This window comes from Python bivittatus, unplaced genomic scaffold (assembly GCF_059951505.1).
Source record: "Python bivittatus isolate LINGU-HERP-01145 unplaced genomic scaffold, Pbiv_v1 ctg000480_np1212, whole genome shotgun sequence".
Taxonomy (NCBI): Eukaryota; Metazoa; Chordata; class Lepidosauria; order Squamata; family Pythonidae; genus Python; species Python bivittatus.
In genome coordinates this window covers 83,865,817-83,890,372 of record NW_028277075.1, presented here as the reverse complement: position 1 = coordinate 83,890,372, position 24,556 = coordinate 83,865,817, and the positions used below count along the sequence as shown (strand labels likewise).

At 39.9% G+C, this 24,556-nt stretch overlaps 1 protein-coding gene across 2 annotated transcripts in view; it reads left to right on the top strand.

The window, feature by feature from the left end:
* Window positions 1-24,556, top strand: part of MYLK (myosin light chain kinase) — a 204,925-nt gene that overhangs the window by 67,313 nt on the left and 113,056 nt on the right. For both annotated transcript variants that reach the window (XM_025170519.2, XM_025170489.2), the window contains exons 3-10: window positions 1,503-1,707; window positions 3,462-3,510; window positions 6,796-6,961; window positions 9,867-10,032; window positions 15,417-15,453; window positions 20,706-21,268; window positions 22,559-22,762; window positions 23,290-23,424. In XM_025170519.2, the coding sequence (XP_025026287.1) occupies window positions 1,503-1,707; window positions 3,462-3,510; window positions 6,796-6,961; window positions 9,867-10,032; window positions 15,417-15,453; window positions 20,706-21,268; window positions 22,559-22,762; window positions 23,290-23,424 (1,525 nt within the window). The remainder of the gene's footprint in view (window positions 1-1,502; window positions 1,708-3,461; window positions 3,511-6,795; window positions 6,962-9,866; window positions 10,033-15,416; window positions 15,454-20,705; window positions 21,269-22,558; window positions 22,763-23,289; window positions 23,425-24,556) is intronic.

Sequence of the window (24,556 nt, the reverse complement as noted above, 5' to 3'; positions counted from 1 at the left end):
GATGGATCCAGGATGGATACTAGCAATAGATTGCCTTATTTTCTCCAGGGTGTAAACTTGTGTGTTACTTGTAGGACCAAGTTTATAGTTAAGGCTATTCAACTGAGAACTCATTTTATAAAAGAGATTAGGTAGTATGCAAAGGTGATTATTTTATTTGAATGTACTTCATTTTATATCTTTGTATCTTTGCACTTTACCTTTTGATATTGTTTTGTATTTTGATACAGTTGATTGACTAATAAATAAAAGTGAATGTTTATAAGTGCAAATGTAATATTTGTGCATTGGCATGGGACTTGGGGCTAACAAAGTAATTTACTAAGGGAATGAATATACTGAGAAATATTTTTGAGCTTAACTTGCTGCTCAGTGTAACAAATTCAGGGTAACAGGATACATATGACAGGCTTAGATTTATTGCTTCCTTGAGTCTCTCATTGAACATTTGGAATTATGTATTGTTGTTTGGTCATTGGATAGCTTTGTGCAGAGTTCCACATAACACATTATTAAGGAATTCTGGAAGTTTAAAACATGAAAAACATAATGCAGAAGCCAAAATACCTTCACATGTAAACAAATCTTCCCTTAATTTTCAGCCCCGTTAATCTAATATAAAAACTTACCTGTAGTAAAAATACTGGAGTAATATAAATATGAGTGTCTCCTAATATACCTTTCATCATATTCTAACATCAATATGCACAGTGTATCAAATAAATTATTTCCCATTTTATCTTGTTGAAAATACATATCCTTTGAATGTTTGAAAATCAGATGTAAACATTCAAATATATTTTTTCTTCAATCTCAGATTAATGTGAATGCCTAAAAAATCCACAGATAATAACCACTACATTTTGGCCATCCTCAGTATTCACCACTATCCAAAAGGGGAAAAATAGTTAAATTTGCTATTTTTAGACATTTACAAAATTTATCTGGGGGATCTGATTCTCATGTGTGAAAAATGTTGTTGACCAGACTTAGTACACTTACTTACCCTTACTTTTTATTTTACAGCTGGTTTATATAGAGTTATCTGAGCAATGCTGTTCTGAACACTTTTCAAAGGGAATACATCTGATAAAGGAAGTTATATCCTGTGAATTTCAAGCTACATATGGTTGTTTTAATTTATGCTGTCATAGGTCTGCCATACCATATTGAAATGTGGTGTAATAGATTTATCTTCTGAAACTGCTTCTCAAGATTTCTCAATTTTGGCTTTTAAACCTCAACAGGCAGAAGAGGTTTTTGGATCAACATTACTAGTCTAACAGCTTGATGCATCAGTAGATTCTCTTCTTTCTGCTCAGATTTTTGCCTTTTGGCTCTTGGTGATTTGTATGTGTTTAGCAGATACTGCTTCAGAAAATACTTTTTCCACTGGCTTGCAAAGTGTTCTGCATTTCTTCCAGATAAAATCATTTTCTGTTTTTTTCCTCCCTCAACCCCCATTCTTCCCCTCTGGTTATTTCTACATGGAACTGTTTTAGGTGAGAGGCAACCCAGAACCTCAGATCACATGGTACAGAAATGACCACCTTGTTACAGGAGAGCGTTGTGTAGCAGACTGCAGCATCCGGGGAGTTTTCAGCTTGACGATTAAAGGGGTGCAGGAGGAAGATGGTGGTCTGTATATGTGTCAGGCCAGAAATGCTGGTGGGATTCGCCAGGTGACTGTGGAATTAACAGTGGAAGGTAAGAATGTTAGCAGTCTAGCACATGTTCCATTCTGGAAGCTAAATTTTCTATACCATGGCCTTTGCTCCACCACGGCCTTGTTTAATTTTCCTGATTGCAAAAGCAGATGTGGAAAGTTGAGGACAGAATGCCAGCTGGCTGCCATTTTTATGCCCCGGCTAACTCAGTGGGAGGAAAGAACCCAGCAGTTGAAGATACACAAGTTGTAATGTGAACCTGCTACAGAGAGTTTGAGGGGCAAGGCCATCAGTTACGTGGAAACACCCTGAGGATGATTCTGTGCCTGTTGCCATTTGTTTTTCTACATTATAGTAATAATGACCCCACCAATATAGATCAGGAACAATAGACCTATGATTTCAGAAAACGACTATCCCTCATAATTGGCTGTGTAACTTGGGCTTCTGGGAGCTGTAGATCTTCAATATCTGAAGAGCTACAGGTTTCCTCATCCTAATCTAGATACAACACTTTTGAACCTGTTGCCCTCAGGAGCTTGGGTGGCTTTGAAAGGAAACTAGATAAATTCATGGAGGACAAGTCTGCTGAAGACCATCTATCCTGAATACTCAATATTCCCTCCAAGATTGGGAGAAGCATGCCTCCAAATACCAGTTGTCCAAAAAGGCAGTTGTCGGTATCTCTGCTTGCGAGCACCCCAGAAGCGAGCACCCCAGAAGCACCCCAGAACAAAATACTGGGTCAAGGTGTGCCTTGACTTGATCCAGCAGGGCTATTCTTATACAGAATTCACACCTGTAGGATACCAAATGGGAAGACTGCTTTCATGTTTCAAAGCAGTTTAATCTAGGTCATATATAACAATTCCTTTTAAGGATAGAACATTGCTATCCTCCTACTGCTTGCCTAAACATCTCTAGAAGAAGCCCATGATATTGGAAGGATTTGATCTGAGGACATTTTGGTTAAAATCTTTGGCTTAGCCACCATGATTTTTATTTTTCTGTTGAAATAAGAATAAATTATTATTTCCGGAAATTTACATCGCATTTTATTAACGTTTTTCTATCTCTTATGCTGCCTCCCATATTTTGCAGAAGCCAGCTGTATTTGCCATTCATTTAAATTTATAAACACATTTGCTCATATCCAGTAGATGGTGCTGCAGTCTCACGGGATAATACCTTGCATCCTGACCATCTGACTTGAAACAGCTATGTAAAATGTAAAGCAAGGTTTTGGTCATGATGTTTCAGCATAGGAATGTGTTGTAGAAATATCTTAAATATATTGAGGAAAAGATAATAGATACAGGCAGGTGAGCCAAACATGGCTTCAGGCTAGACACTTGGAAGTAAATAAAAACTTCCTACTGCAAGTCTGTGGGCAGTTTTTGAAATGGCAAAAATGATTAAGCATTTCTATTTGTATGTGTGGACAAGTGAGGTACAACCACGTTTTCAATAGAAGTTTCTCATTTGGGGGTATAGGACTCTAGTTTGGAGTGCTCCTCAAAGCACTCCACAGCAAACAGCTGATTCCATGCACTGCAATTGCTCCACCTCTGTTGTGAGGTGCAAGTGAGCAAAGCTTGAATATGTGTGTTTTTCAGGTAATGGGCCAATGGAGAAGCAAATAATGTCTTTTCTGATAATATTTTTTAAATCATAGGCAAATATTTTATTGCAATATATAGAGACAGAGAAATCCATGAATTCCAATAAGATTCCAATGATTTGAAGTCCTGATAAAATATTTTTATGTCTGACCATCTTTCTGTTTTCTTTTAGGAAAAGTTTTGAAGAAATACAATTTGCCGTCCGGTGTCAAAAGTTCTGGGTAAGAGTTTGAGTGGCATTTATATACTTAGAGCAGATATCTATCATGTAACATGCCCAGCTTTTGAAATATCTGAAAAAGGCAAGCTTTTCTGTTTGACTTCAATAGTAATAATTCAGCTGTGTTCAAAACATTTCTTGAAACCATGTATTTATGACAATGTCAATATATTTTCCTGTCTGGTTTACCTAGTGGAATTGATATTAGTCTTGCAAATCTGATTGTGTTGTACATCTTCCCCTTCTTATACTCTAGTGAATTAGGGAGGCCTTTGCCTGAACCACTTCCAAGTGTTATCTTGTTTTTCTGGGCTTAAAAATGTTTTGGCCCCTTTTGCCTAGGTAACAGTTCTTGTATATTTCTGTCAAGGTCATCTTGCTTGCTCTCTACATTATTCAGTACTGTTAAGGTGTCTAAGCCATTTGGTGTCTTTTGTGCTTACTCTGTTCAGCTGACAAAACTTTGAACGAAACTGACAGTACAAGAAATATGTCATCCTTTCACCAGTTTGTTAATTTCTTTTAAACTTTGTTATTAGATCTAGTCAGGATATCTCTATTGGTGCCAATAGAAACTTGCTTTCTGGGGTTATTATTAGCTGTTTCTACACCCCACGTTCCAGATTTTTGTCTGATCCTGATTCAGATTCAGGGAGCTGAATTGCTTTTTTTTCCCCCCATGAGGATTAATTTCATGTATTTTCTAGTTTGACTCTTAACTCTTAACTATTTCACTGGGAAGTACAGATTATATTATCAACCTGCTGTTTCTTTTTTAAAGAAAGAAATAGAGACAAGTCAAGTGAGGCCCAACTTTTATAATTCCTTTGCCCTTTAATATTTTTAGCTATTGGTTTAACACTTCATTATTACCTTACTTTAATCAACATTATTAAGTTTCCCCATATTACAGTCTTTATAATATGGTGCTTGCTTCTTGGGCTGGGATCACATGTGGTTTCTTTTAGTATTCTGATACATTGCAGAAGATGAGCACAACTGGTTTGCTTATGGGTAAGCTTTCTGTGCAGTACACATGACCATGACTCCAAAGTTTGCTTGAAACTCACAGCTTCATTTTCATCACTGTTGACGATTCACTACTAATACGTGTGGTTGTGATGTTTGCCATTAAAGTGAGCCAGACTTCCCTTAATCTTAACCCTAATGTGCCATGCTTGACATTTTTTGGATTTCAGCAAACAATATGTTGGCTGGGGCATTTATGAAAATCAAAGTCCACCAGAGCTGGAGGGGAACCAGGCTGAATAGGTATTGCTTAGTGTAAATTGCATGTTCTAGTGCTGTCCCTTATTTCATGGCTCTTTATCATGGTTTTAAGTGATGAACTCACTGAACTCTGTTGAACTGGTATTGGTTATTTGGCCTTTGAATTTCTGAAATATAAGCAGAGCTTGGTTAACATTGCAAAAATGTATAATATAATTAATTTAATTCTTCATCTTAACATAGCAGCATATAGCAAAGACTACTTTCTGGTCTTCTTTAGAAATGCCTTGTTCTGGAATATTTATGGAAATATGCTAATAATTATCTTTAAATTTTGGAAAAAAGATTAAAAACTAACTTTGTTGCCCAGCTGCTCATTCTCAAAGCACAGGATTTTTACAGGCTTCTTGAGATTACTTTTTTAAAATAACTTTTAGTTCTTAAATTTTAAAGGGAGTGCTCATAAGATAGTTAATATATCAATTGATTAGAACATCATAAACAGCAGGGGTTTTGTCCCCACCTTCCCTAATATGCCAGGAATTATTTTAAAAAGTAGCCAAGTCAAATAGTGACAGGCTTACAGCATGTACCTAAAACAAAATACATTCTGTTTATCTCTCCCATACAACATGCTTATTAATCCTGTCATCTTTACAATTTTGAAACCAGTCAGAAGTGGTAGAACCTGAGTATCAAAAAGTATTAACTGTTTAGTATTTATTTAAAATGAATGGTTGTCTTATGATTTTGCAAAACAGATTCTGAATTTTCTGTAGAAGTTTGTTGTTTCCGGGCCCCATGGTTAACTGCGTAATTAGTGTTTTTAGATGAATTGCCAGAAATCATATGTGGTAAATAATTCCAGTTCTCACAAACTGAGATGCATCAGAGTCTGCTGCATAGAGTCATATGAGTTCATTTAGTTGTGGGGAGAATATTCTGTGACAGTCAAAGCCAAGTGTGGGATATCATCAATAGAGGGGCTTTCCTTTTTTATCACAATGGTGTCTTTCTATTAGTAGTTTTACAGGTAGAAAAAGGCTTCTGAACTAGGTAATCTTTTCCAAGCCCTTGGACTGGAAATATTACCTACATTTTATCTTGGGGGAGAAAATAACTCTGATACTTTTCATCTTAAACTAATGGCAGCTTTGAGCAACTTACCTGATTTAAGGTTGTACAAGATTGCATAGTTCTTCCAAAGGCTCACAACAGAAAATCATAGTTGAGTTGGACTCAGATGGTGGTGATTTTGGTATGAGAATGGGGCAACAATTCAGGGAAAAAAATGACCAAGAAGAAAGCTTATACTATTTGTTGCAGCTAGATCTGTCAAATAGCATGTTTTTGCATTTGTGTGTATATTGGATGAAGTCATTAGGTAAAATGGTATTTAATTGCAGGAGAAATGTAGAGTACAGAGAGAACCAGTTTGGTCTAATGGTTAAGGCACCAGGCTAGAATCCAGAAGATGGTGAGTTCTAGTACTGCCTTAGGAATGAAAGCTGGCTGGGTGACTTTGGGCCAGTCACCCTCTCTCAGTCCAGCTCACCTCATAGGGTTGTTGTTGTGGGGAAAATAAGAGGAGGAAGAAGTATTAGGTATGTTCGCCACCTTGAGTTATTTATAAAAATAATAAAGGCGGGATAAAAAGTCTAAAAAAAAAAGATCTTTCTTGTACATCTATTGAACTTGCACTCCCATGATGCACTCACCAACATTGTTTTATACACATAATTTTCTTTCTTCTTAATTATTTGGACCTTTCAGGGAGACAAAGTGTATGCTTGTTGTGCCAGGTCTAAATTTACCAGTTATTCAAAGGTTGGCATGTGTGCCTCCTAGTAATGCTGGGAAAAAAGCAAGCCTTTGCTTCCTAATACTTGAAGATACATGTTGCATTCCAAGACAATACATATATGGAATTCACTTCGTGAGTGGCACTATACTGCATATTGCCTGCAATACTCTGCAACTTATTAAGAAGCATGATTCAATAATAATGTTTGATGACTTGTCTTATTAGTCCCTGATAATATTATTTCATGTCCAGGGGTCGACCTGCTGTCCTACCTGTAGAACAACGGCCAAGCATCTGGGGCGAATGTCCACCCAAGTTTGCTACAAAACCCAACCGGGTCATTGTACGAGAAGGACAGACTGGTAAATTTTCCTGTAAGATAACAGGGCGACCTCAGCCTCAGGTCACCTGGTTCAAGGTATAATTGTTTGCGTGACTATTCAGTTTTTCTAAAGAGTTGTTTATGCATGTATACTGAGAGGATCTTCAACCATGGTTCATTTTTCCTTATGTCTGGTATTATATCTAGGAAAAAGTTTTCAGATTTCCCCATTTGCATCATTAATAAAATTGTGTTTTGGCCTATCTACATTTATTCTATTAGGGACATTGAAAGACAGACTTATATACAAAGTGTTCTAATTTTATTTTATTTTTAATTAATTTGTATTAAGTTTTTTGCAAAATAAAAACACAAATTTAAAGGAAAAAGAAAGTAAAAGAAAAGAAAAGTGGTTAGTAAATAGAAAAGAAATGAAAGAAAAAAGAAAGAGAAAAAGAAAAAGAAAGACACAAAGAAGTGGCTTCTGATCTTTTTTACAGCAGTTATAAATGCATTTATATTTTACCCTCTCTCTCTCTCTCTAAGGTTACATCATGGCTCCCTTCTTTCCATATTCTACCCTTTCTAATCATCAAACACATAAATCTCAAGTTCATTTTTTTCCCCGTTTTCAGCAAAAAGTCCATAAAGGGCTTCCAGTTACTAACAAATGTAGTTATTGTCTTTTCCCTAATCAAATACATCAATTTTGCCATCTCAAAGCATTCTAATGTTAGTGGTCTGTAATATTTGAATCTGAAGCAGGCAAGGATTAAAGGTTGAGTTAAGGAGGTGGCAAGATGCCTCCTTAACTCACTGCTGAATGAACCTAAGAAAAGGTATAGCTTTGTTAAGGACAATGTGACAGGTACCCTTTTCCACTGATTGACCAAACCTATAGCTATAGTGTGGGGAACATATTTAGGCCAAAATATATGGGATTGAGGGGAGGCCCAGAAAACTGAAAATATTGTTGGCGAACATGTGCTCAACAATTTGAGTGACATATGGGATATTTGTGGACAGATGGATGGGAACTTTACATCAGATTGGAGTGTTTGAGAAGACTTGTGATGATATAAAATGATCAGATAATTTCTCATCTCTGTGCAAAGTGAAGTTAAAATCCACATTAAAATTAACAAAATAGTTATCAGAATCATTTAACAGTGAAAATACTGGTGAAAGAAATGTGTCTCTACAGATTTTCTAAATGCTGAGAGAGTTGGGACCCAAATGCCACTCCCCTGGAAATGCACATCATAGTTTTGAAGCAATACAAACGAGGACTGGGCCAAAATTCTGTTGAAATGCATTCAGAAAATCATTGTAATTCAAATGTATGTGGAGCTGTGAGGTCGCCACTTTTTTGATTATCTTTCCCAGAAATAAAACCTTTGAAATTGTCCTATAATTGTACAAGTCTACTGGTTCAAATGAGGAGTAAAGATCCTATTACCTCCATGGGAACATATCCCTCCCATGATGAGGCATAGATCACTTAATGAGGCCAGTCCTGCACTGGCTTATTTAAGCAGATGGTAGCTCTGGTCTCTCCACATACCCTGTCCATATTCCTGAGATCTACAAGCCAAAAAAGAATAATAATAAGATAAGCACTTGGCAAGGTTATATCTCTGTGATCTGCCCCGATGTAACTATGTAGATAGATTTAATTTCCTTGTCTACAAAGAACAGTGTACATTGCTCACAATGAATACCAATTATCCCAGCTCCTTCCTTTCAACATCATGGTAAAGGAGATGTCATATAGTCTGGAAAAGCAGTGCTGGCTAGTTCAGTGCAGATGCATTGGAGATAAAGAAGTAGGTACTATTTCTGTCTCCACTGCAATTGAAATGAGCTTTCAGATGGGCCTCACTCACTTAATCTGACTTCACCTGAGAGTTCTTCTGCTCTGCTATAACTGTTGTCTCATCCACTTCATCACTTTTAGTTCCCTAGTATGCCAAGGGGCTGATGTGGCTCTGTGAGAAGGAAGAGAATGCTTAGGAACAATAGTATCAACTATCAGACCACTTCCATCAACAGCATTGCTAATCAATAATACAGAAATTTCCCCAGGCATATTCAAGAAACCATTCAAATCCATCAGGTGCCTGGGTTCAAGTACTGGTCCTTTACCCCTGCAGAGGTTTATACCAGCTGCCTGGATAAAACTCTTGAGTGTGTGATCTGTCCATGATAATGAAGTAGCACAAGGCTCCTCCATCTTCAAATCACCAGTTCCACCTGAACAGAAAGTGAAATCCAACATGTGCCATGCTGTAATCACAGGGCCAGATACTTTCTAACTGATCAGTTCCCATACTAAGTTTCTAACTGATCAGTTCCCATACTGAGGTCATGGTTAATGACCTCAGGATGGTCATTGATATCACCCAAGACAAGGAACATAGGCTGGTCCAGTGAGATGCCTCTGATTAACCCAACTAGCTCAGGAAGAGAGATAGGTAGCAGGGTAGATGGTGGCTAACAATATCCCTACATATCCCAGCCACCTAAACATAACAGTATGCACTCAAAATTGGCAGAGTATAGGATGAAGCATCTTGTCAGTGAGATGGAATTCCTATAGACCATGGCCACTCTACACTCTCATTGCCCTCCAGTCCTAGCCTGCTTTAGTGTTGAGAAGCCTAACAGATAAAGCTAGGAGAGGTAAACACTTAGAAGTTACCTTCCAGAATGTGATGCTCAGACAAGTCAAACTCTCTGCATTTGAATAAAAATGTCTTCTGATCCAGAATTTAGAAGGTCCTGACCTGGGTTAAAGACACTAAGCCCAAAATGCTAATGTTTCTGGTATACAGTGGAGTGGTTTATTTTTTGAGGAACATCTTAGTATTATATGCACATGCCAAGGAAAACACTTCATTGTAAAGCAGAGAAAATAATAAAGCATGAAATTAAAAGGTATCTTTTTTTCTCCTTTGATGACTACATCTAGAAATGTTATTTTATTTCATGATGCATGCAGGATGAAATTCAGGTGCAGAAAAATGATCGTTTTAACATGTTTGAGAAAGCAGGCATCCAGTTTTTGGAAATCCAAAATGCTCAGCTGGCTGATGCTGGAATTTATACTTGCACCGTGATGAATAATGCTGGGAAGGCTTCTGTGACTGCAGAACTCATGGTTCAAGGTATGGTTAAAACAGACCAAAAGGAAAAAATGCGGACATGTCAGCTCAAAGTTTTCCAAGAGTTGGGCCAGTTGTTCTTTTATTCTCCAAAACTCTTTCCATCCTCCTGTTTTTTCAGAGTGACTTCTAAATGAAGGTCCAAACATGCAGGTCAGATTTCAGATTAAAAAAACAAACAAAAAAAAACCCTTGCATTTTATTTTATTGGAAACAGGCTATAGTGAGATCCAGGCTTTTTTCTCTTCTTCCTAGTCACGTTTAAAAAGTTGAAGACATCTTGTGAGTGAAATTGGTGGTGGTGGTAATGGTGATTATGATGACATTAGTATTATTATTGCTGCTACTGTAATTTTGCTCATACAAAGGAGTGATGGTTCTTGAAAGAGTATGATTTTCCCATTTATCCTCACCCTAACAATGTAAATTAGGTTGTACTAAGAGACTGACCCATGATTGACTCCTGGGTCTGGTACTACATAATCACTTTAACCATATGTAGGCATTCTGGTGTCCTCTGGGGATTTTGTCCTACAGCTTCCATTATCTTGAGCCATTAGCAATAATTACTTAGATTTATGGGAGATGTAGATAACATTCTCTGAAATATACCATGTCTCCTATGTTAGCTGTTACTGTTATGCCGATCTTCTTCACTTTAGTTCCTGGCTGGAAATCTGGCAATCTGGTCATCTGGAAAATGTAGCTTGTGAAAGACTTCATTACACCATCACAGTTCCACTTGTTTGTTTCATGTCTATAGGGAAAAAAAATACAAAAGGAGGCTGGTACTGTGCACACTGATTCTTCCTGCTACTTTTTCTTCTCTTTGTGCAAGTATTTGGATCCAAATATTCTCAAACCAGCTCCAATACACTATTTATTCACTATACATCCTGACAGTAATGTTTGTATGGCTTTCTACTTTATAGGGTCTTGAAATCTCAGACCCAAAGCTGTCTGTACAAAGGGATATTATATATTTAACATACTTGGTTGAATTAACTCACAGCTTCAAGTTCTCATTTGAAGCTACTTTCTTACCCTGCATGTTATGATAATAAAATAAATTGTTCCACAACCAGGATTATTGTTAGTTTAAGTAAAACCATGTAGAACTCTAGATAAGTGGTTTCTAAGTTTGACCCCCCCATGCAGATGCTTCCCATAAGTTGATAAGCTTATTTAATGCAGCTTCATCTATAGAGATTACAGAGTTGAAAGCTTTCTTCTCAATCTGATCTGCATCTTTCAGCTATGATCTAGCACCCCTCCCCGCAAATATAATTATTTCCAAAAATTTGCTAGGCTAGAATGCTTTTAAAGTCTCTGTGGACTGAGGAGTTCTTTTCTCCTTAGGTAAGATTTTTATTTATTCTGTTCAACATTTGAGAAGCTTGAAGACTGATTTTTTTCTCTACTACACAATTAGTCAGCATGGGATGGCAAAATGCAAAGGAGAACTGCCGCACCTCTGAAAGTTGTATAGGAGATTCCTGCAGTAGTATTTTCTGTGTGGTGACTGAACTTGAAGGAAGCCTGCCCTGCTGTCTTCTGTTGACCAGCCTCATTATAAAGTTATTGTTCCCAACCCACAATGATTACATTATGCTAAACTATAATTTGGTCTAATAGTGAACAAGCAGTGTGGAAGCACACTGTGCTAAAATAAAACCTACTGGCTTCTTAGGTGGCCATATGCAGTAAAGAACATTGGATTGCTCTGACCACTTTTGTTAAGCTTGCCATGTGAATCAAAGACATTGGCTTGTTTTCATGGGATGCTAAGCAAACTGTCTATAATTTGTTAGCTGCATCCCCTTGAACCAGTGGCATGAGAGGAGAATTGAATGCTAGTATGCCACTGCTTGTTCACTGCTGAACCAAATTCTGTGCAGAGTCTCAATGTACTCTGTAGAGTAGCTTTCCCTAGTATACATTCTCTTTTACAGACATTGATTGGGCATTGATTATTAAAATTGGAACAGGAAGAAGCAGAAGCCAAAGGGGAAGGTTAGGCCAAGTCTGTGCTAGGAATAAAAGCACCAGAACATTTGTTTTGTAATCATAAAAGGGTTGAGTCATGATCTCATGTGAGTCAGTGAGCTTTTCAAATCTGATCAAAACTAAGAAGGCAATTCTTAGCCAAAGGAGATTAAGGATGAAAGGCAGCAGCCAAGCGAGTGCATTGCAGAAGGCCAAAGCACATCATGTAAAAGAACATATATCTGCAGAGACACTTGATTTCCTTCTCCTGTTAGCTATATGCCAACTATTTAATTAGGGACTAGTGTTGTTTCCAACAAATTCCTGCCATTTTTATCTCAACAACAGTTTCAAGAATATTTCATTCTGTTCCTGAACTCATTCATCTGCCTTACCAGTCATCTTTCCATTCTTCTGCGCACCTGACCCTTGCCAAGCATACTTGTTTTTCCTAGCCTTGACGTGCTCACATCAAATGCCCAGTCACATGAGTTTCTGCTTTCTGATCATGTCCTCAAGGATGCCATCGGTCTTTATTTCACTCAGGACCAAATGATGGGTTTTTCCTGAAGTCCATGGTATCATCTCCACATCCATAGTTCAAAGTAATCTGTATTCTTTCTTTCCTTATTTCACATCGTCCATCTTTTCCAGCTCCACATTATGGGAGGGAGGGAGGGAGGGAGGGAGGGATGGATAGAGAGATAGATAGATAGATAGATAGATAGATAGATAGATAGATAGATAGATAGATAGAAATACCCTTATCTTTCATGTTTTTTTTCTTGTCATTGTCTTCTTCTCTAAGATTAATCTCCTGTTTAAAAAAGGAAGTCAAGAAAAGAGAACTATTTCTTCAGCTGGTACAAAATGCAGTGGTGTGGGCAGTCACGTGTGCCCCTAAAACAGCACACATTACATCTCTGCTCTGTGGCCTGCATTAGTTGCCAGTTTGCTTCCAGGCCCAATTCAAGGTGCTATTTTTCACATTTAAAGCCCTTCATGGCATGGGGCTGGGTTATTTGAGGGACTGCCTCTTCCCAATTATCTCTGCCCATCCCTTCAGGTCCGCCAGAAGGGGTATGTTGCAGGTCCAGTCTGCTAAGGAATTCCATCTGGCAGGACCCAGAAGACATGCCTTTTCTGCCGTGGCGCCCACCCTGTGAAGCATCATTCCCCTGAGGCGAGATTGGCCCCAACTCTGCCAATCTTCTAGAAGTCCCTCAAAACTTGGCTATGTCAGCAGGGTTGGGGATCTCAGGGAAATGGAGAACTGGTGAGATGGCTACCCTGTATGTCACATCAAAGATGCTCTCTCCTAGTCTTTTTAAATAATATTTAATGTTTTTACTATGTAATAATTTTTAATATTTGTTTCTTTTATGGTCTGTTTTTTATACCATGCTGCCCAGAGTCACGTTTATATAAATGTGGTGAATAAATAAATTAAATAAATTAAATTTACTGCCTTTATTACTTCAACTGTGAATTCACCAGGCATACTAGGTGACCATACCTTCTAACCTTCATTTAATGCTAACCCTCATCTGGAAGGTTCCAGGTTGGAAAGACCATTTTGGCCTAGTCTTCCATTTTAAAAGACTATATTTGTTTTCACAATATTGAACTGAAACTGATCATCCCTATCTGAAGATTTATCTCCTTTGCAAATTTTTGCAAATAGCTACCTCCCAGTAGGTGTGCAGAAGTAGAAATGGAGATATAAGCAAATAGAATATTCTTTGGAATGTATACAGGTTCTTTTTCATAAAACTATGCAGGTTAAATGTTTAAGAACGCAGTAATTATCTCTGATATTGTAACTGATGGTTGCTTTGGGGGCCTTCATTGTGAATAGAAATGGGAAGCAAAAACAAGCATCAAAATGGGAAATGTTTCAGGATACCAGTGAGCACTACTGGCTGAAGTTATATTTTAAATATGTATTTCCTTGTTTATATACATATACTGATATCTTTTAGATTTTTTTCCATAAATAAGCTTGAAGATTAAAATAATCTGCAAAATTATTGTGCTTTTTAAAATATATGAGGAAGCCAATGTACTCAGGAAAAGCTTTCCAGGATATTTTTTTTTTTTTACGTTTCCAGAGGTCATTTAGGAGTTCTTTGAGACAAAACTTTATCAAGGATAGGCAATGCAAAGCTCTCCGGATTTTACTGAATTTCAGCTGATGGAAGTTGGAATCCAACAATATTTGAAAGGCCACAGGTTCCTCAGAGTAGAAGCCCCATGGTCTAGTTGACATCATAAAAAAAACCCTGTCTCATCAAAAGGGTCTGATTTAAATAGAAACATTATTTAGTCAGTTCAATTCAATTCATGTGACCACCCACTCAACATACAACTCTGGATGGTGAACAACAATTAAAATTAAGAATAAAAACATCAACGAAAGTTCCTAAAATACAACATGCCAGAGGCAACACACATACCGATATCCACAACCACCTGAAAAACAAGGTCACTGAATAGCCTGGCCCAATGCCTGAGAAAAATTCAAGTTTTTAATGTTTTATAGAAATCCATCAGGGTCAGGACCATCTGAATCTCAGGCAGGAGCAGAAACAGAGAAGGCAGGCTTCCTAGGTCCCATCAGATGTAATTGTTTAGTCAAGAAGGCCCAGAATATATCAACCCTGTGAGATCTTGAGGGACAGACAGAAAAATAATTGGAGACAGATGGTTCCACAAATCACTTGGCCCTGTGCTATGAAGACCTTCATCAGTAACAACCAGCACCTTGAATTGCATCTGGCAATTTATTGGGAATCAGTGTAGCTCGCACAGTAGTGGTGTTAACTTGAGCATTTGTGTAAAACTACTTTAAGTCATGAGAAGTAGGGTGGTATAAATATGTGTAAATAAATAAATAAATAATAAAGTCCAAAATGGTAATTTAAAGCCTGGGGAGCTACAGATGAGGTAAATGGTCTTTTAGGAAACCAAGTTCTGGACTAATTAGGATTTTAAGAGTCAGTTTAGCCGCTCAGACTTAGCTTTTTTAATGTGGCATTTATTTTCTGGAGCCTTCTTCCTCTTTTCTTTTGTGATCATCTTACCAATTAGACGGGGCAGGCAAATGCTTTTGTGGCTGGAAATCTGCTATAAATTGCAATGATACAAAAATGATTGTGTATATATGATGTTGGCATCATGCAAATGCTGTTATTTTGTACTTGTGTTAAAATCATTCCATTTGCATAATGGCATTGTCACACAAGTGCTGTCATTTGATCCCTTTTCTTCTTCCCTGTAGATACCTATGTTCAGGGGCAAATTAACATAAGGCCAAATATCAGGAAGTACAATTCTATCTTAAAGCAAACTGCAGTTTGTACCTCAGCTTGAAATGTTAGTATTTTTTTTTAATCTTTCAGGTCCTGTAAAAAGGGATGTATATTCTCAATCTCTTTGGTATGTATTTTCCATTTCTTTCTCTTTTGTTTTTTACCTTTTAAAAAGAATATTTATATTTCAAATTTAGATACCGCCCATCTCACAAAAAGTGACTCTGGGTGGTTCACAATAAAACAGCAATAAATATTAAAATACAATAAAAACAATATAAAATACAATAAAAATAGAATAAAAACCAAACACATACACAAATAATATCTTCCAAGATGTTGATGGTCAGTAAGATGTTAACATATGGGAGGTGCTAGCCACCCCCAGGGTTGGTTGCCCCTTTTTTTGCCCCATACCAGTAGGCAGAGCCAGGTCTTGACTGCTTTCTGGAAGGACGAGAGATTTGGGGCCTGCCTTACCTCTAGGGGGAGAGTATTCCATAGGGTGGGGGCCACAGTAGAGAAGGCTCTCTTTCTGGACCCCGTCAATTGACATTCTTTCATCGACGGGGTCCGCAGCATACCCTCCCTGCCTGACCAGGTGGGATGGGTGAATATAATGGGGGTGAGATGGTCCCTCAGGTAACCCGGTCCCATGCCATGTATGGCTTTAAAGGTGATAACCAACACCTTGAATTGGACCCAGAAGCAAACTGAGACCCAATGCAGCTCATGTAGCAAAGGTGTTACATGTGCCATCCTTGAGGTACCTAAAATTGCCCGCGTGGCTGCGTTTTGAACCAGCTGAAGCTTCCAGATACTTTTCAAGGGTAGCCCCATGTAGAGTGCATTGCAATAGTCTATACGGGAGATGACTAAGGCCTGAGTGACCATTCAAAGGGCATCCCGATCCAGGAAAGGGCGTAATACATAGTTGAGCAAAGGGCCTCCTGGCCATGACTGCCACCTGCTCTTTGAGCAGGAGTCGTGAGTCCAGGAGGACCCCCAGGTTACACACCGGGTCTGTCTGGGGTAGTGCGACCCCATCCAGAACCAAAGATGGTAAACGTCTGGATACAGAGGAGCCCCTAACCCTCAGCTACTCCGTCTTACCAGGGTTCAGCTGAAGCCTATTGTTCCCCATTCAGACCCCCACAGCCTCCAGGCACCGCGAAAGGGTAGCCACAGCATTGCTCAAATCACCTGGGATGGAGATATATAGCTGGGCATTATCTGCATATTGATGATACCTCATCCCAGCGGTTTCATGTAGATGTTAAAAAGGAGTGGGGAAAGTACCAAACCCTGCAGCACCCCACAAAGGAGGGGCTGGGGGCTGGACCTCTTGGTCCCTATCAACACCAATTGGGACCGGCCTTGGAGGAAGGAGGTGAACCAGCACAAAACTGTGCCACCCACCCCCAACTCCCCAAGCTGACCCAAAAGGATACCATGATCGATGGTATCGAAAGCCGCTGAGAGGTCAAAAAGAGCAAGGATGGATGCACTACCCCCATCCCACCCCCACCAGAGATCACCCAAGAGTGCGACCAATACTGTTTCGGTCCCAAATCCAGGCCTGAAACCCACCTGGAAAGGGTTCAGATAATCCATTTCATCCAGGATCCTCTGAAGCTGCAATGCCACCATCTTCTCAACCACCTTCCCTTTTTCCCTAAAAAGGGAAGGTGGGAGTCTGGATGAAAATTGTCCAGTATGGTGTGATCCAGTGATGGTTTCTTGAGGAGGGGGTGCACCACCGCTTCTTTAAAGGCTGCTGGAAACACTCCCTCTCTCAAGGATGAATTCACCATCACCTGGACCCACCCACATGTCACCTCCCGAGCTGCCTTAACCAGCCAGGAGGGGCATGGATCTAATTGACAGGTGGTGGCATTTACAGCCCGGAGTACCCTGTCCACTTCCTCAGGTCCAACAGGGTCAAACTGTTCCCAGATAACAAGGTAAGTACCTACCCCCAGCATCTCCACAGGCCATGTCCCATGGTTGGCATCCAACTGGGAACATATCCGAGCGATTTTATCTGCCAGATGCCCAGAAAACTTCTCTGCACGGCCCTGTAGGTGGGTCACTGGGCCCACCTTTCCCAAAAGAGATTGAGAGATCTTAAACAGGGGCACCGGGCGGCATTCTGCGGATGCAATAAGAGCGGAGAAATGTTGACGTTTTGCCGCTCTTACCACCACAAGGTAGGCCTTAATAGTGGCTCTAGCCTGTGTTCGGTCGGATTTGGTCCTTGTTTTCCTCCAGTGGCACTCTAGACGTCTCTTAATCCTTTTCAGAACCCTCAACTCCTCCGTAAATCATGGGGAGCATCGGGCTCATTGGGTCAAGAGAGGTTGCACAGGTGCTATCTTGTCCAAGGCCTTGGCCACCTTCCTTTTCCAGGTGGCGGCCAGGGCCTCTCCTGGACTGTGCAGCAGAGGGGTGGCATGGGAGGATCTCAAGGCCACCAGGATTTGATCAGACCATGACAGAGGGGACAGATGTAATTCCCCCTTCAGATTACATTGCCCCTGCTCAGACAAGAAAACCAAGTCCGGTGTGAGGCCACTCTCGGGTTGCAAATAATCTGGGACAGGCCGATGGCTGCCATGGTAGCCATGAACTCCTGGGCTGCCTCTTAGGCACATCCCAGGGACGGCAGATTAAAGTCCCCCAGAACCATAAGTCTGGGGAACTCCACCTCCAGCCCCGAGACTGCCTCCAGTAGCTCAGGCAGGGAGGTTGCCACACAGCAGGGAGGCTGGTACAGAAGCAACAATCCCAACTGTTCTCACAAACCCAGCTTCAGGAATAGGGTCTCACAACTGGCCACTTGTGGAGCAGTGCCCCTGAAGGCCACAAGAGAGTCCCAGATGACAACCGCTATCCCTCCTCCCCTGCCCTGGGTTCTCGGCTGGTGCCAAACTGTAAACCTGGCTGGGCACATTTCCGAAAGGGGCACCCCCCCTTCAGGGCCCAGCCAGGTCTCAGTAATACATGCCAGGTTGGCCCGCTCCTCAGTGATCAGATCACATATGAGGGGGGCCTTGTTAACTGACCTGGCATTAAGAAGCAGCAGCCGAAAGCCAGGGCTACCATGGATCTGCTGTCCAGGGCCTGGGTCTGAGTCCAGAGGGCCAGAACACGCCACCGGTAACAAATGCTGGGGGTGCCTTCCCTGAGAGCAGCTCGCCCTCTGACTCCTGTCATGACACCCCCTCCTCGTCACCACCTGAATGGTATAACCCACCCTTACCACCCCAGAGCCTCCACTTCCCCCCAATCTCCAGCCTCCGGTTCCCCTGGTTAGGGGGCCCTCCATCCAGCCATACACCAACACACACCACAATCAATCAGAGGGTGGTGTGGGCTCCTCAGGACTTCAGCTACTGCTCTCAGCGCTGGAGCCCTAACCCCCAACCCCTCCACTCACTACCGCCCACTGTGCCCCCTTCACCTGCCTCTCTCACTAGTCAGGAGGGGGTACCCAATCCACTTCCCCTCGCTCCCTGATTCTCAGGGTGGGGGGCAAGTATCCTTACAATACTCAAACCCTCATTCGCACTCTATACATTCACTCTTGGGCTCCCCTCCCTGTCTCTCACACTAGAGAGGAGCAGCCCAACTCTCACACACAGGAGGGACCCCCACCCACCTCTGCCCTCTCTGCATAGGCTGTAGGGGCTAGAATTGACAACCTAGACTGCCCCTCAGGTTGCACCCCAAACCAGGTCTCTGGGTTATATAGATAACAAAATTTATTATTGTTTAAAACTTCAGCTTACCTGATGAATGACAATGAATTCTTTACATCATTGAATCTGCAATATCCAAACGTGGTGTATGGTTGTAGAGGGGCTCCTGCAATGGAGTATTTCAGCTTTTGAATGGGTGAGCACTACGTAACAGGGATTACAGCTTTCAGTCAGTGAGCACCATTACGTGATTTTGCCCAATATTATAGGCCCAAGAAAAGTTTTTAAAGGTAATAATAATTTTAAAAAAATAGAAGTGACCCAATCTATTGAGATCTCCAGTGAGAAAACTGAGGTCTTGCAATTTAGTTGACTTCTGAGATTTTGGCTCTTTTTTAAACTTTGCAGTGAGGGAGCTGACCCCAATTGTAAAGCATTTGGAGTAGAGCTGTGCATGGTTAAGAAGTGGTGCTTGAGACCTAAAGCAAGCACACTAGCTCTCTGCTATTCATCAAAGCTTTCTTGGGAGCCTGAAAAAAAGCTGCAACTGCTTTAATAAATCATTAAAGCAGCAAAAATGTGACTCTAAAAGCACCAGCATTCTTTCAGGCTTATACAGAAGTCTACTAAATATACAGTTTAATGGATAGCTAAGAGGTGCCGCGCTCACTCTTGTGCAAGATTCAGAGTGCTTGTGCCTAGTAATTTTTGAAGTGTGCACAGCCTAAATTTGAATCCACAATGGGTAGGTGAATAAAATGTGCTTTGTTTGGCTGCCTTGCATTTGTTTGAATATGATGGATCTGAATCGTACAAGACATAACTTACTTGGAGTATCCGAGTTCCTATTCCCTGACTGCACATATTAGAGAAGCGGAAGAGAATGTTAACAGTGACCCTCCGAGAGGGCTAGACATTTGCAAGATCTCCCAACTGTAACTGATGAAATAGTGATGAGTGGCTATCTAAAGGGTCTTGGACAGTTGCTACTTTGCCATGATGATGTGGCAATGACTGCCCCTTTCAGTGATCTTGCAGCACTTACTTTAAAATTTAAAGTGACTCTGCCACAGAATGCATGGCACAGGATGACATTAATGAGCCTGTGATAACATCCACCATCATATCTGAAGCTTTAGGGAACATAGGTCAATTAAAAAAAAAAAAAATCTGTAACCTTGATAGCAAGGATATCTCTAGCTGAGTAGGCAAAAAAGTATGGTATGCTGTTGTAGAGGTTTTCTGTTCCTATTCCTAAAAAGCTCACCCATTAAACTTACAGTGGAACTGAATGTTTCAAGCCTTGTTTCATGAAAAATTTTTAACTGAAGATACTGAAGACCAGACACGGGATTTTTACTTGGTTTTGCCTCATAATATATGCATTGGTCTTATAATGGGTGGCTTGTACCATTCAGATTAAAGATGTAGGATCAAATCTTTAAATGCTTACCTCATCCTTCTCTGATCATCTTGTTCACATAAAAGTAGCATGTCAAATTGAAATTCTGTTCCTTTTACATAAAATGCTATACAATATTATTGTTTGATGTGAAACAATATCATGGAACAGAAATCAAATGATCTACCTAAAATTAACGTTCAAAAACATTAAACAAAAATTTAAATTTACTTTTATAAATTGTTCTCTTGACTTAAGAAAATACTTTCTCTTTAGCACATCAGCAAAACCCAGTGCCTCTACAAAATCCACCATTATTACCAAAGCTATTGAAACCCCAGAATTCAAAAAGCCCACTAGCAATGGGATAGTTAAAGAACTCAAATCAACTACCACAGAGCTTTTGCTTGAACCCAAAGAAAGGCCATTTGTGAAGAGAGAGTCTCACCTTGCCTCACCCAAAGAAGCCAGAGAGAATAAATTGCAACCAGTGAAGGAACCCAGAGGACCACCTAAAGGCCATCAAGTTCTGCAAAAAACATCAAGCACTATAACTCTTCGATCTGTGAAAATACAACCTGGACCCAAACCAGAATTAAAGGCAGTTTCCTCTAAACAGGAAGTTAATGGGGGAAAAACAAAGCAATTACTAGCAGCAGGATGGCAGGCTGCTGCTTCTACCAAGCCAGATAATCTGACCACTGAAGAACTGGAAGATCATACTGAATTAAAGAAGAGCACAGTAGATACAAAGATTCAGAGGATCCCTCCTCAATTTGAGTGTCGGCCTCAAAGCCAGGAAACCCTAGAAGGAGAAGAGGTTACATTTAGGTGCAGAGGTAAGTAGGTACTTACTGATACCTCCGGGGACATTTCTGAACAGATGCTGGATGGCCATTTCATCAGAGATATCAAAGGGTGGGGTTTTTTTTGTTTTTTGTTTTACTATTGACAGGGGTTGAGATTCTTCCAGACAGGGCTTTTACCTAGCATGGGCAATAATGGGTTGACCTTTTATTTCCCTCACTTACTGTAACTATAAGGTAAGTATGATTATTTCAAGTTGCACAGCACACCAGCCTCCCTTCGTGAGGCTTCATCTTCTGCAAAAAGTAGATGAAGTGTAAGAAGCACAGTATCCAGGCTGTCTAGAGTGATGTACGTGGTCAGCTCCGGCACCCAACATGCTGCCTCCTCAGGAAGAGGAGGAGCCAAAAAAAAAAAAAATAACAATCAGATCACATAGATCAAACTGGCTAGATAACACCCCTGCTTTCAGCTTTTGAATTTGATGATGAAATCCGAAAGACATATTACTCACACATGTGTATGCATGTAGAAGCATGAGGGAATAGAATAGACTGGATTGTACTACTTTAGACTTCACAGAGAGAATCACATCTATTACAGCCTTTCCATGTTCTAAAGAAAGTACTGTAGGAATCTAGGAGAATTAGCAGAGAGTTAGTTTACAACTAACGCTTGTTCTTTTACATGGAGAAGCGGTCAAAAATATCCCTCCTGCTACTGCATGTTGGCTAGACAAAGATAGCAAACTCACAGGAGGGAAGATGTTTTAACTTTTTAGGACAAAGAGGTTAATGTTTTTATATCATTAACTCTCTTAATTAAATTCAAGCACAGTTCAGTGGATTTTGATATTATATATTGGCTTGTTTTAACTTTGAAAATTAAAAACTGAAAAATAATATAACATTACTTTTTCATTTACACTCATTTTTAAAAAAAAATCTGAAGGAAAACTTGCAAAATGTATCTCATTCTGCAGTACTGTCCTTTAGATCCACGTAAAATCTTTTTAAGTCTGCTGACTGAGATCAATTAGGTGAGCCAAGAAAATGTTCTGCTCTGATTCTTTCTTGTAAAAGTTTTCAAATTCAACTTTCTCCAAACAACATGTCATATCATATTCTTGCAACTAAGACTATGACCGTAAAATCCAAACTATATTTGTTGACCTGACTAACTTTTTAGCAGTGTCAAAAATTATGGGTACTCATTAAAGGGCAGAGTAGGAAATGCTGGTAGCCAAGAAAAATACTGGGACATTGTGAAAATATAAACTTCAAAGCTCAGTCTCCATGGTTAATCTACCTGTGATGAACTAGTTTCAGGAAAGCCTAAGGCAAATGTTGAATGGTTCAAAGAAGGAGCCCCTCTGGAAACAGGAGACAGCATCCTGATATATGAAGAAGATGGGGTCCATTGTTTATGCCTGAAAAAAAACCAGCTGGAAGACAGCGGATTTTATTCTTGCAAAGCTTTCAACCCTGGAGGCCAAGCTTCAACCAGGTGGCTATTAACTGTAAAAAGTAAGCATCTTTTAGCTGCAAAGTATCCTCAGATGACTGTTTAGGTACATAGTATTTTCTCAATCTGTGAAAAGAAAAAGATGGATTGTCTCTTTCATAGTATAAAATACACTAAATAATGCCAGTGCTACATCCTTTTAAAGATCTGGCTCTTTCCCCAAGCTTTGGGCTAGGGTGGGATGTGATGTTCCTTTGTGATGTGTTTTTGGTTTTAAATTTATGTGCTGCCTAGAAGTAGGCAACTTTAGAAATGTGAATGATGAACAAATAAGAAATAATTTATAGATATCAATTTGCATTCTCAATTTTAGAATAAATTCAGTTCATAGGAATTGTTTCTGAGGTTCTTGACTAGGAGTAACTAAAGTTTTAATTAGCTTTGCTAAGTTCCAGCTGCATTAGTAAAACACCTGCTACAGTATTTTCTTCTCTTTAAGGAATAATTTTGTCATTGGTCTATAATACTTTCTTCTGAGAACAACTATTAGCACTGAGTTTCATTAGAGGCCTCTTGCTTTGATTTGTAGGGCCAAAAGTGAAGGAGGTAGCTCCCCATTTTCCCCGGGTCTTGAAATCCTGCCACGTGAGTGAAGGGCAAGATTTTACTCTTCGGTGCTCAGTTGAGGGGACACCTGTGCCTCAGGTCACCTGGCTCCTTAATGGTAAGGTCACTTTTTTTTATCAGAAAACTGGTACATGCACATGAAGAACCAGCTGTGTTGCAAATTATCTAAGTTTGTCCTCACATTTTACAAATGGACAGTTCATTTCACTTTTGTGTATTATCTGGAACAGGCAAGCAGGGAGGAGAAAAGGCTTGTGATGCCCCATCTTTTGATAGGAATGTACAGAGCCATGATTTGCTTAATCATGATTTATTTAATAAGCTATAGTCAGAGTTTTTACTTCCTACTAAGCCATAAATTATTTATTACAAACTACAGTGTCTGGTTTCACCAAACATTTTAACTAAGCTAAAACCAAACAAGCCACATAATGGTTTCACCCCAGTCCACTGAGTGATTCATGGGCTCCTCTAGGGTTTCCAGGTTCTGAGACTCACCAAAAGGCTACTTTCTGTGCCCCTAACAATAAACATAAGAAACGCCTTTAAGGAACTCAGCACAGCAGATAAATTAATCACCTCCATTATGTGAAGACTGTCACATACAGGGAGTCCTCATTTAGCAACTGCCTCTTTTAGCGATCATTCACAGTTATAACAGTGATGAAAAAGTAACTTTGCAACCAATCCTCATATTCATGACCTTCGCAGGTCTGTGAAGCAAAGGAATGCTGAAGTAATATCGTAAGCACAGTTGAAGTTTCACTTAACAACTGCTTTGCTTAATGACTGAGTTGCCGATCCCAATTGTGGTCACTAAATGAGGACTGCCTGTATCTTAATTTCTTCCTCTGTGTGGAGTCTGATCTGTAAGGGCATTCTACAAGGGAAAAAAGGCAGTAGCTGTGCTATTCTTTTAAAAGCTGTCCAGCAGGGAGCATTAGTGACAAGGCTGCATTTCATGTTCTTGGCTTCAAAGAGTAGGCTTTATTGCAGTAGAAGATAGACTTCAGGTGATAAGCTTTAAATTTTGAACAGTGAATTAATTACCAACCAAATGAACATTGTGCCACCTTTTTCTACTCTCCTCATTTTATTTTTTCTGAAGGCTGAAAATTGTAATTCTCAAGCATCAAGCTTTCATGAGAGTGGGATGCTATTGAAATAAGGGAAAGAGAATCCCCTTTCATGTGTAATTCCTCTCAGAGGCCTCTATGATGAAGGTGAAA